Below are 12864 nucleotides of genomic sequence, written 5' to 3'. Positions count from 1 at the left end.
TTTTGTTTTTTTTTTTTTTGTTTTTTTTTTTTGGTTTTTCAAGACAGGGTTTCTCTGTAGCTTTGGTGCCTGTCCCGGAACTAGCTCTTGTAGACCAGGCTGGCCTCGAACTCACAGAGATCCGCCTGCCTCTGGCTCCCGAGTGCTGTGATTAAAGGTGTGCGCATTGCCCGGCTAAAAGAGACCTTTAAGGTGCTTATTCCAACTTTTTGGTTTAAACTTGAGTCTCTTAAAACTAGTCTTATCTTACTAAAGCTGTACTGGGGAATATTTCAATAATGCTGAAGTTTTATTAGTAATGTTCCAACAGCATAAAGAGGACACTAAACCATAGCTTGGTTTCTTTTTGCTGAATTGGATGAAACACTGTTGAGATTATTTCAGCACATATATGTTATCTGTTACTGTTCATATGAAAGATCACCAAGTTTCTGTGTGTAACTAAATTGAATAATGATGGTTCTCGATCTTGTTATTTCTCCAAATGCTCATTCTTTATGTTTGCCTTAGTTGTTTGTTACAGTAAGAAAAGATAGTTTTTTTTTTCCTTCTCACTCTTAAAATATGTAAGATCATGGGGTTGATACAGAAGTAAATATGAGATTAAAACATTATGCTTCATAAAAATTGTGCCTGGCACTATTTTTGAGTAGGATTCAAGCTTTAACCATCACTGCTACCGTTACCATGATCTTGGGAAGTTTGCTCCTCAGCTTGTTATATTGCTTAAGTTTAGAGAGGACAGTATGCAGAAGGTAAACCTCAAATAATGTTCCCTCCAAATGCTTTGCTAAATTACGGCTTTTACTGCTTACCTTTGTAAAGCTTATGTTTTAGTCCAGTGGATGCTGATGCTTAAGGTGTTTAATTTTGACATTCCTTCTGAAGATCTGTATTACTTGACCTAAAAGCTAACTGATAAACTTCTGTCAGCTATGAAAGCTTACGGTTTTTAAGGGAAGAAGCTTATCAATTAGTCAGTGATTGCCAGTATTTTAGTTTCATTGATAATCACTACAAGTAGATTTTTGCGTCCTAACTTTTTGAGAGACCAGGTAGACCCTACCCACAAAATACTATGTAAATAGAGTAAATCTATGTAAATAGAGTAAATCTTTAGCAAATCTCTTCTTTGATCACCCGTAGATTTAAACACAGTTTTTTGTTTAAGAAAATTAGCAAATAAATGTCAGAGTAGAACTCTAATCCAGCCTTCATTAGTAGATTATTCTGGTGTCCATTTCAGACAGCAGCAGTGGTTTTTCTTATCATTATAGTATAGTCATGAAAATCTATGGAAGCAACAACTTAAATAGTGTATAAAGACATTCTAGTGGCTCATATTTTTATATATCTGCAAGATGGAAATTTTAGCATATATGTCTTTAATTTGGTATAATAGTTGTTTATGATAATTGTAATAATAGCCTTAGGGCAGTGGTTCTCAGCCTGTGGGTTGCTATCTAACACTTTGGAGATTTAAACACCTTTTCGCAGGAGTGGCCTAAGACCATTGGAAAGCATATCTTTTTTTTTTTTAATGATTTCAATTGAGCTCTACATTTTTCTCTACTCAACCCCCTTTTAACCCTCTCCCAAGGTCCCCATGCTCCCAATTTACTTCTAGATTATTACTAGAGCTAACTGATTGGAAGTCAGATGTACTGGTTATACTAAGAAAGTATGATCCTCATCAATAGATGGATACGTACAGGAATAATCATACTACGTCTACGAAGTGTCAGTATCATGCTGCTGCTTCGAAGCCAAAGTGATGTTTGGATGTAAAATGAAATTTTAGTTGTCGAAGGAGACATAATGAGAAAGGTAGATCTGATGATTACGTGTAGTCTGTGGAAGCCTGTTGCTATGAAAATATGTTGACCCATAGATTTCGTTAGAGATAGAGAATGAGGTTTCAAAATATTCTGAGGCTTGTAGGATGGTAAAGTAAACTCCTAGTAAGATTGTAATTATTAGGGCTTGATTTATGCTATTACGTTTTTCCTCTGTCAGGCTGTGGTGAGCTCATGTAATTGACACTTCTGATGCCAGTAGGCCTGATGTGTTCAGAAGAGTAACTTTTAGGGAGTTTAGTGGAGTAATTCCTGTTGGTGGCCGGCAGCTTTCTAGGTCATGTATAGGTAGTAGGCTTGAGTGATAAAAAGGCTCAGAAAAATACTTCAGATAAAATAAATAGGATTATTCCATAGCGTAGGCCTTTTTGAACAATAGGTGCATGGTGGCCTTGGTATGTGCCTTCTTGGATTACATCGCGTCATCATTGGTATATTGTGATCAGTAGCCCTCCTATACACAGATGATAAATGGGCTGAGAAAGAATTCAGAGAAACATCACCCTTCACAGTAGCCACAAATAGCATAAAATATCTTGGAGTGACTCTAACCAAACAAGTGGAAGACTTGTATGACAAGAACTTTAAATCTCTGAAGAAAGAAATTGAAGAAGACATCAGAAAGTGGAAAGATTTCCCATGCTCTTAGGTAGGTAGAATTAACATAGTAAAAATGACAGTCTTACCAAAAACAATCTACAGATTCAATGCAATGCTCATCAAAATCCCAGCAAAATTTTTAGCAGACCCCAAAAGAACGGTACTCAGCTTCATATGGAAAAGCAGCAACAAAAAAATCCCAGAATAATGAAAACAATCCTGTACAATAATAGAATTTCTGGAGGCATTACAATCCCTGACTTAACTCTACTACAGAGCTATAGTACTGAAAACAGTCTGATATTGGCATTAAAAACAGATGGGAGGACCAATGGAACTGAATCCAAGACCTGGATATTAATCCACACACTTTCAAAGACCTGGTTTTTGACAAAGGCGGAAAAAAGGAAAACACATCTTAATGTTTACATTAAGTCTCAAAACAGTAAATTTTTAGTTATGAACTAGTAACAAAAATTTTATGTTTGGGGGTCACCATAATATGCGGAACTGTGTTAAAAGGTTTCAGCATTCGGAAGGTTGAGAACCACTATCTTGAGGCCCTTAATACCATCCGATTATCATTGATTTGTTTTGAAGCTTCAGGGTCTTAATTTGTAGTCCTTAATCATGATGTTGATTTTCTAGAGAAAGATGCACATGGTGCAACATGGATGACTCCTGTACCATGCTACCTAGTAGCCTATGAACAGTACCTATCATTCCTCCAGCATCAGATCTTGATGGTATCTCTTGGAAGCTCAAATTAAATTTAAAATTAGCTTGATGTAGTTTTACCCCTACCAGCTGCCTAGGACATAGAAAATTTAGACTCTCAGTGGGAAACTGATGTTCAACACAAGCTGCATTTTGTGCACATAGCTTAGATAATGGTGAGCTTAGTGGTGAGTAGCTCTTATTAGGAAATTTTTCTGGAATTTAAGGTTCCCTCATTAATATGAGCTGTTGAGATAAACTGGTGTGAAACTTGGAGATCTGCCTGCCTCTGTCCTGCTTTGGCCTAATTTTGATTGGTTTCAGATTTTATTGTGTTGTTGGATTTACTATATCTAGAAAAATGATTTGTTAACGTATAAGATTATAACTGTAATTTAAGTAGATGCAAGTCTTTAGGTTTTGCCACTGTTAGACATTTGTGTGAATTTCTTTTATTGAATTGCCCACATTGGCGCTAGATTACTTTGTTAACCATACTAATGGTTAATCCTCTTTGTCTTTTGTGACATCAATAGTTTTTTTTTTTTTTTTTTTTTAACATTTGAGTCTATTTGTAGCTTCACTTATAAAAGGACCCATAACCAAAATTTAATCTTGGCTGTAGCTGTCACTGATTACTATTTGTCACCGATGTTTGTGTATTACCACGCCAAATTCATCTGCTTTTGACCTCTAATGGGGAATTGGCAGTCTACATTCAAATACTTGCTCCTCTCTGTTCTAGTTTTTAATAGATCAGCTGACAATTTCTGTTTGGATCTCTCGAGTCTCAGTAGTCGTTCCCATCTCTCTCAGTTCATCTTTCTTTCTTGGTAATTCATGGACCACAGGACCATTACCTTAACCCATATGAAACACACCACTCTTTAGTCTTTATTCGTTATAGTTAGCATTCATACTGTCTCCAGTACTTTCCTTTAAAATGCCAGTTATGGCCTGGAAGTGGTGAATCACCTTAAATCCCAACACTGGGGAGGCAGAAGCAGGATGATGTCTGAGTTTGAGGCCAACTTGGCCTACAGAGTTCCAAGATAGCCTCCACAAAGAAACCTTTTGAAAAACCAAACAAATAAATGAAATGTCAGTTTTATTGTCTCTTGCCTGAAAAACTGAAATGACGTGGAAACATTAACAGACATGTGTTGACTCTTTACACCATTTATTGATGAGTTTTTGTTCATATTTAGATTTATGCTCCTGGGCTTTTATTTTATTTTCCTGGTGTCTTTTGTGTTGATGTGACAGACAGTACTCCATGTTGAGCTATGTTTCAAGCCCTCTACATTGACTTTCCCTAAAACAGTAGTGGAGAAACTGTTACCCCTGGTGTCTTTGGGATGTGAATTAGTAAGACTCGGGTCATTGTTAAGAATGTTTAGGTAGAGTTGGCCCTGTCAGGAACAAGCTTTTTATGTCATATTTACCAGTTTGAGTAGGTTCCTCTCTTAGATTTTAAACTCTTAAAAAAAACTTGATGTTATTTTGGTTTAGGAATTTTTCAAAACTATTAAAAGAGCAAGTTTAAGGATTATTTTTTAAAATCAGCTTTCTAAAATACTGAAAACAGCAAGTTTTCTGTAATCTCTCGTCCTTAATCATTTGGGTTTTCACACTCCATTCAAAAGTTGTCGTTGTGGTTCCCTTCTTCGTTGTTTTTTGTTTGATTTGGTTTTAGAAAGTCCACAATAGTCCTGGCTGTCCTGGAACTCACTATGTAGAAAAGGATGGCCTCAAACTCACAGAGATCCTACTCTGCCTGTAGAGTTTTAGGATTAAAGATGTGTACCATCATGTTCAACTGTGCAGTCTTATTTTTAAGCAGGATCAGACTTTTTTTTTTGTAGTATAAAAAGCATGACTTGAGCTCGGTGTTATAGCATACACCTATGATTTCAACATTGATGCTAGGATATATGAATTCAATGCTCGTTTGAACTAAAGGGTTACATGGGTTTTTTTTTTTTTTTTTTGATGTCCCTAGGATATGATAGTCAAATAATATTTACAGTAGCATGGCTTAAAAAAAAATCTATGACAATTATGGTTATTCTTTGTTCTTTCTTTTTAAGGGACCAGTTACTCGCCACAAGAAAATTCACACAACCACAGTGCTCTTCATAGTTCAAATTCACATTCTTCTAATCCAAGCAATAATCCAAGCAAAACTTCAGATGCAGTAAGTATTAAAACAATATTCAATTGGTTAAAGGCTATCTGTCGAAATGAAAAAGAATACTACAAATCTTCTTAGACATTGTCTTTTAATTTTTAAAATGGTTCAACTGGATATGAGCTTAATGTATTTTTGGATGTATTGCCTTTGTTATATATGAAGCACAATACCAACTTTTCTAAAGTTATTTAAGGTTTGTTTTCTTTTAGTGATAAATAAGTTGCTTGTTTCTTCTCTGCTCTGAACTTTGTACTTTGCCAGAGAGTGAAGACAATATCCTGGTCCTAAAAGGCATAAAACAAACATTAACAAACAAACAAACAAAGCTCATAATTTTAAATACGTTGTCAAACATTGGTTAATGAAATTACTGGCTATTTTAATGTGGGTCCAAATGTATTCGTTTAGCACAAGAATACTTTAATTTGTAGCTCATTTTCATGGAACTTGATTGTGTGTGGTGTTGGTGACAGAAATGGTAATAGTTCAGAATGTTGTGAAAGCCGATTTGGGATTCTTAAGAAGACCTCCCCATCTCTCCCAACAAGTTGTGTATAACTTAGCCAGTTTAAGATATTGTTAGGTTTTTGTTTATTTTTGTTTTTGAGAAAACAGGGACAGGGAAGCTGTCCTGGAACTAGCTCTGTGGACCAGGCTGGTCTGGAATTCACAGAGATCTGCCTGCCTCTACCTCCTGAGTGCTGGGATTAAAGGCGTGCGCCACCACTACCTGGCTCATTGTTTAGTCTTAAGGATGACAACAACAGTTAAAAGGACTGAGATGTGTAAAAATTGATGGAAAAGATGGCATATGCCAATAATATCAGAACTTGGGAGGCTGCTACAGGAGGCGAAACTGAGGGAATTAGCAAAAACTTGTCTTTTAAAAGAAAATAAACATGACAAAAATATTTGATAATTTAGGGGAAGGTAAGGAACTGACCACAGACTAAAACATCAGACCTGAATCAGAAAGAAAGTGAATTTCATAGAAAAACAGTGGAGAACCAATGAAATATGTAATGCAAAGCATTAGATTTGCAGTTTTAAAAGTTATCACTATTAGGACTGTCAAATACAGGAAAGTTAAAAGCAAAGCATTTGGAGAGGTGACTTAGAAATTAAGAACACTTGCTCTTTCAGATTACCCAAATTCAGGTCCTAGTAGCACCACTTTAATAGCTCACAACGAACTGTAACTCCACTTCAGGGTATATGACGCTGCCTTTTGCCTTGGTGGGCATCTGCTCTGCATATATTGTACATATATACATGCAGACAAAAACACAAAGATTCTCTGAGAATTTTATATAACTCGATAAATTTTACCTTAGATATTTTGGATGATTATTATGTCTTATTTGGTGTTGAAAGGCAGATCTTAGCATTGTATTTTCTTTTGTCGAGTCGGGTGGGACTATACATTCCTGTAGGGGACTGGGATGTTAAGAGTAATATTTAGTTGAATATCAAATTTTTAAAATGTAGAGTAGTTTAAGATACTGTAAGGATGTCTGCATAGTATGCCTGGAGGCCAGGCGAGGGCACCACATCTCATTATGCTCATTACAGATGGTTGTGAGCCACCATGTAGTTGCTGGGAATTGAATTCAGGACTGCTGGAAGAGCAGTCAGTGCTCTTAACCCCTGAGCCATCTCTCCAGCCCCAAGTATGTAGACTTTGAAACAAGGGCTCTCTGACTCATTTAGGGGAAAAAAAAAATGTGCTTGAAGGCCAGACTTACAACCAAAAAGGTAGAAAAAATTTACTCCTGTTTAGAAACAACACGTAGGATAGGGCTGGAGGGGAGGCTCAGAAGGAAAGGCATTTGCTCTTCAAGCCTGAAGACTTGAGTCCAATCCATGGAAAGGGAAGAAGGAAAGTGAAAACACAACTACTTCACAGTACCCTTCTGACCTACACATTGTGGCTTTCTTACCTCCTCCATCGCGCCCAAATTTGTGTATATGTATGCACATAAATCCAATTAAAAACAAAAGTGGAACACTAATGGAATCCCTCTGTCTTCTAAGTATGCTACCCTAATTTTGAGTAGCTGAAAAGTGCTTTTAGCTCAAATTTTACATTCATGTAACCCTCTTGTTATCAGCTAACTGGCTATTGATATTTTAGAGTTCATCTGAGTATACCATATTTTTGCAGACCTTTCTTTGGAGGCAGGGTTCCAACTGTAGCTCCACTTGGCCTGCTACCCGTTATGTAGAGCAGGCAGACCTAGAACTCAGATCCACACGACTTTGCTTCCTCCTGAGTGCTGGAATTGTCACATGCCTAGCTCTGCAGCCAGTTTTGCCTGTAGACATTCTCCTTAATTTACTAAAAGACTTATCAAAGAATGATTAGGACTTCATGAAATTTTTTGTTAATAGGGAAGGCCAGCTTTGTTATTTAATGATCTATTAGTAACTCATAAGTTAATATCACATTTCTGTAATTTTAGGAAAATTGATAGTATAAATGGTTGAGAAAGTGGAGATAACTTTTTTGAAGAAACAGCCACATTCATGTAAGAGATCTGAAAGATTTGAATTTAAGGAGAGAGTAGATAGGTGTCTTGGTAGAAGTTCCTTTTGTGGGAGGGTTTAGATATGGTTTCACTATGTAATCTTGGTTGGTCTGGAATTTGCTTTGCAGACCAGGCTGGCAGCAAAGCCTTAGAGATCTGTCTTTTAAAGTCATGCATTCATGCGCTTTTCTTACTCAATTTATGTAAACTTGATGTTTACTATATTGAAGATAAAAAATATTTTAATGCTCAATTTAAAATGCCAACCAAGCCAAGTGTGTTAATATGTGTAACATTTTAATAGACGATAACCATAGATGTTTCCTATCCAGCTTATTTATTTATTTATTTTGGGGCGTGCCTTCATTCACAAGTCCGTAGCTTCTGAGTAAATGCTCCTTTGATTAAGATAGATTGAAGAGGGAAAGGGTAATCATATGGAAGAAACTCGGGCTTTTCCTCAAGTATTTGTAATGTTACCTAGAGTCTGTAGCTGCATGTTAAGTGTAATTTAGAAAATGTGAACTGTATGCAGGGCTATAGTTTGTTAATTTCAGATACTTTTTGTAAAGTCAGGAATGTTGACTCCTGCCATTACATATTGGTATTTTTAAATTACACCATTGCTTAAGGGATTTTTATACTTGGCTCCTTAGTAGAAATGGTGTTGAGATGATGTTCATAGGTTTGCGCTTGGGAAAGTAACTTGCAACTTACTTTGTACTGTAAGATATTCCACTTGTACAAGCTGAGATTTGATGCTAGTGTTGTAGACCCTTAAATTTCAAGGCTGTGAATGTTATGTAGTGGAAGACAGGGTTTTACTGGATTACATGTTTTGTGAACTTTTGAGGTTGTTTGGTGTTTTTTTTTATTTTTTTTTAGATTGCTTAAATGTAAACAAGTGCTCTAAAATGAACACTGTTGTTTAGCATCTCTCCTTCCCTACCCCATGCACCTTCCGGAACAGGCCTCCTGGTAAAAGAAGCACTGAGCCTATATATTCTGATACAGAATGTTGATTCCCTTGAGACAGCAGACATAATGCTGACTATTACTTTGAAAAGCACTGGTGGTTTAGACCCTAGTATCTATCTATTCTGCTGAGTGTCTGTTTATTATTAGCCTTAATCTTAGTATGTTTTTCTGACCAGTCTCTCAACTGTTTATCACTTCTTGGCTAATGTTAATCTCTGAGCAAACATTTAAAGGAGAATAGCTAAAACAAAAATACTTGACAGTTTCTGGATAGCTCAGGGTTGATGAACCAAGTACTTGGGTTTACCTGCCTTTTTTTTTTTTTTTTTAATCTTAGGCACCAGTTCCATGTAACCACTTTCCAAATTTCTCTAATTTCATCATGATTTCACACGGTCTATCTAGTATCTACACAGAATCAACTGAGAATTTTGAAAATTAGTTAAGAACTATACTGTTACCGTGTGTTCTCCATTAGACAAGATTCTTCTTAGTACTTAGCCTATGCCATGGATTTTAAAGGCAAACAAAATTCTCAACTTTTTGTTTGTCTTGAAAAACCTTTGGTTTCTTTTTCACTAAGTAACAGCACATAATGGTCAGCTGTCCTTTAACACTGTGTGCTTGCCATTTTCCTTCTGAGTTTAGAAGTAATGATTTCATGCCTTCATGTCAGTTGAGAACAGCATTACCCCCTTGCCATGTCACTGGTTTTGCAGATAATGCTACTTAACCTTCTAAATTCAAGATATTAATAATCTCATGCTCTTCCCATGCCTAATAAAGTAATAAAGTAATCTTTCTAGATATAAAGGTTTTAGTAGACACAGTATTCTAAAATATGTTTATATATATATATATATGTTTGCTATAAAACTCATTGAAGTTTTTAATATTTCATATCAAATGATTAAATGACATTTTGTAATTTTTAAAATTATTTTTAAGCCTTATGATTCTGCAGATGACTGGTCTGAACATATTAGCTCTTCTGGAAAAAAATATTACTACAATTGTCGCACAGAAGTTTCACAGTGGGAAAAACCAAAAGAGTGGCTTGAAAGGTATTTGCTTTTTAATCTGGTAGTACTCTTTTTCTGAAGGTCAGCATACTGTGGCATTAAACAGTTTCTTTAGGTGCTACATAGTGAAACCATTTATTTCTTTAGTTTTGGTCATGGTCCCATTTCTGTGTTTTTTCTTCATGTAAAACAGTTTCTTGAACATACAGGCAACCATCTATGAAGGGCTGTGAATGCTCAGTATATTTGATAAAATATTTAGTAATGTGTCATTTGACATTGAAATAGAGGTTTTTTATTAATTTTACTTGTTTGTTTAGAGGCAAAATTTGGTACTTAGCCTGGTCTAGAATTCTCTTGATTTGAAATCCTAATACTCCTGCCTTTATCTACCACACTTTCCTTCTGGACCTCACTCACCACCACCGCCACCACCACCACCCCCCCTCTCCCCCCCGCACATACATACACACACACACTGGGTTTCTCTGCGTATCTTTGGCTGTCCTGGAACTTGTTCTGTAGGCCAGACTGGCTTCGAACCCACAGGTCTGCTTCACACACACACACACACACGCTGTCCTGGAACTTGTTCTGTAGGCCAGACTGGCTTCGAACCCACAGGTCTGCTTCTGCCTCCCAAGTGCTGGGTTTAAAGATGTGTGACAACATCTTTATATTTTAATAGAAGTCTTTATGTGAAAACTTTACTACAGTTTTTAGTAGAACTATTTTCAGGAATTTAGACTGGAGTTAGTATGAATAGCTGGTCGTTTTCTTTGAAAAACATTCATAGTTCTCTGTTTGCTGTATTTTATTTTGGAGACCAGTTTCAACTGCAAACCATTTTCCCTTTTATTCCATGTACTGTTTTGTCAAACATTTGGTAAGAAAAGTACAGAAACTCAAGTACTTCATGTCATTTTTATTCATAAACTGATGTTTGATCTTTTCCTTCTAGAGAACAGAGACAAAAAGAAGCAAATAAGTTGGCAGTTAATAGTTTCCCAAAAGATAGGGATTACAGAAGAGAGGTGATGCAAGCAACAGCCACTAGTGGGTTCACCAGTGGGAGTAAGTGTTCTTTTGTTGTCTTTTTAACAGTATTTTTGATTTGTTGCTATTGTTTGTTTTAATCTACCAGTGCCATCTGCATGTAAATTGTCATGAAAATATATGTGATTTCTGTTATCAACTTCTTTGATTATTTCCTGGAAAGGGAAACAGGTTCAGGGTGAATAGTGGTATATGTGGTTCTCATTAATACAGAATTGGAAAAGAGCAAGATTTTACTTTTCAAAGTAATAATAATTGAGTTCTAGCCATACAGATTGATACCAGTGCACTAGTGACATTTTGTTACCATTGAGAAGTTATCAATGTTAGATGGGCACAAATTTGGATTTTGTTTGACATAACAGTAATGCAAAAGCAAATTTTAAAACTTTTGTCATTTTCACTATAATGTTAGAAAATCACATCAGATAGTAACACTTTATTAGAAAATAAATTTCACAATTTATGTTTTGCCTGACTGTGTGCTGAGTGCACATGTAGTCTAGGCTATACTCTTGTTTATTTCAGTAGCTCATATGTTGTAATGTGTTTTCGGTGTATCCCTGATTTTATAATAATATTCCTGGGATATAACTTAATTTTCTGTATTTAGAAGTTATTTCCAGTGTGTTTAGAGATCTGTATAAATTGTGATCTGTGGCTTTACAGAAACATTAATATTTATTGCAGAAACTGTTCTTCAACCTGTATTTAAGGTACTTTGTATACAACTAATTTTCAATAAGGGGTATTTATTCTTTGATAGGAAAATTAGTTAGGGTTAACTTTTTAGTATAGCTACATTAAATCTTCAAAATATGAATAAAAGAACTAATTTAAAGTATTAAGTTAGAGAATTACAGTACATTTCATTTTGAGACATAAATCGTGGGTTTTAATCTTGTGTTGCTCTTTGTCTCAAACTGAACAAAAAGGAAGCTAAGTTTTTATCTTGGTTAATTAAATAGCATATAGTTTGTTGTCTCATGCAATTGATAGCCTGGCAGGGGGAGGGGGATCATGTAGGAGTGACACACGTGGACTAGAAAAGAACTTTTAAAATCAAGACTTAAGGAAAATCTATTGTGCTTGTGAAATAAATCCTAGAATTAGAAGGCACTGAATTGGACCAACTGATTGTAACTACTTTTAGGCTGGTAGTTCTCAAAAAGGAAAGGCTATGTCTCCATTTCTGGCTGATTCTTATATGTGCCTTAACTGAGTCTATCTATGTCCATGGGTCTGTAGCTAAAGTCGTGGTAGTATATTTTGTTTTCTTATTTTTAAAGTTTGAAAAGTCTTTCTTCTCCAGGCTTAGAGTTTATAAATAAACATAAACTGGCTTGGACTGCATGGTTACTATTGCTGCTCGCCTTTTAATATTGCAGAACACACTTCTCCAGCACCTTCTAACTTTCATTTTTAATGATTTTCATTATTAATGCCTTTCCCTTTGGGAAATTTTGTGTTGGCTTTGGTAAAGAATAAAAATGTACAATGGTAGCCTATTTAAACAAAAGTAATTCTTTGGGAAGAAAAATATCCTTGCCACCACAGAACCAGAAATTCCATTGTGCCCTACTAACCACACCAAGAACAGGAAAATTGGAGATTTACTAGACACCTGATTCCAAGGATGAAATGCCTACAATTCAGATCTTGAGCTTGAAGCCATTAGGGGCAAGAATTCAGTTAATAGATGTAGAGAAATAAGAATGGTACAGTATATTGAGAAAATAGTAATTTATTAGGGCCTTCCCTTTTGGGAAACAGGCCCGTAATGTATATAGTATAGTGTCTGCTTCCCATTAAGTCCTCCCCTATTTCCCCCCAAGGTCAGGCATCTGGACAAGGTCTCCATTCCCTTGGAGACTTGAGGAAAGTTCCCCTTTGTAGAAGTCATTCTTCTCTCT

General features: G+C 35.8%; 1 protein-coding gene across 9 annotated transcripts in view; it reads left to right on the top strand.

The window, feature by feature from the left end:
* The window catches only part of Wac (WW domain containing adaptor with coiled-coil), a 66196-nt gene that overhangs the window by 31777 nt on the left and 21555 nt on the right, over positions 1-12864 (top strand). For all 9 annotated transcript variants that reach the window (XM_050132930.1, XM_050132935.1, XM_050132929.1 and 6 more), the window contains 3 exons: positions 5264-5370; positions 9822-9937; positions 10857-10969. In XM_050132930.1, the coding sequence (XP_049988887.1) occupies positions 5264-5370; positions 9822-9937; positions 10857-10969 (336 nt within the window). The remainder of the gene's footprint in view (positions 1-5263; positions 5371-9821; positions 9938-10856; positions 10970-12864) is intronic.

Source organism: Alexandromys fortis, unplaced genomic scaffold (genome assembly GCF_014885135.2).
Source record: "Alexandromys fortis isolate MF-2015 unplaced genomic scaffold, M_Fortis_MF-2015_v1.1 scaffold_468, whole genome shotgun sequence".
In the NCBI taxonomy this organism is placed as follows: domain Eukaryota; kingdom Metazoa; phylum Chordata; class Mammalia; order Rodentia; family Cricetidae; genus Alexandromys; species Alexandromys fortis.
Note: the sequence above shows the minus strand (reverse complement) of the source record. Positions and strands in the feature narration are given on the sequence as shown.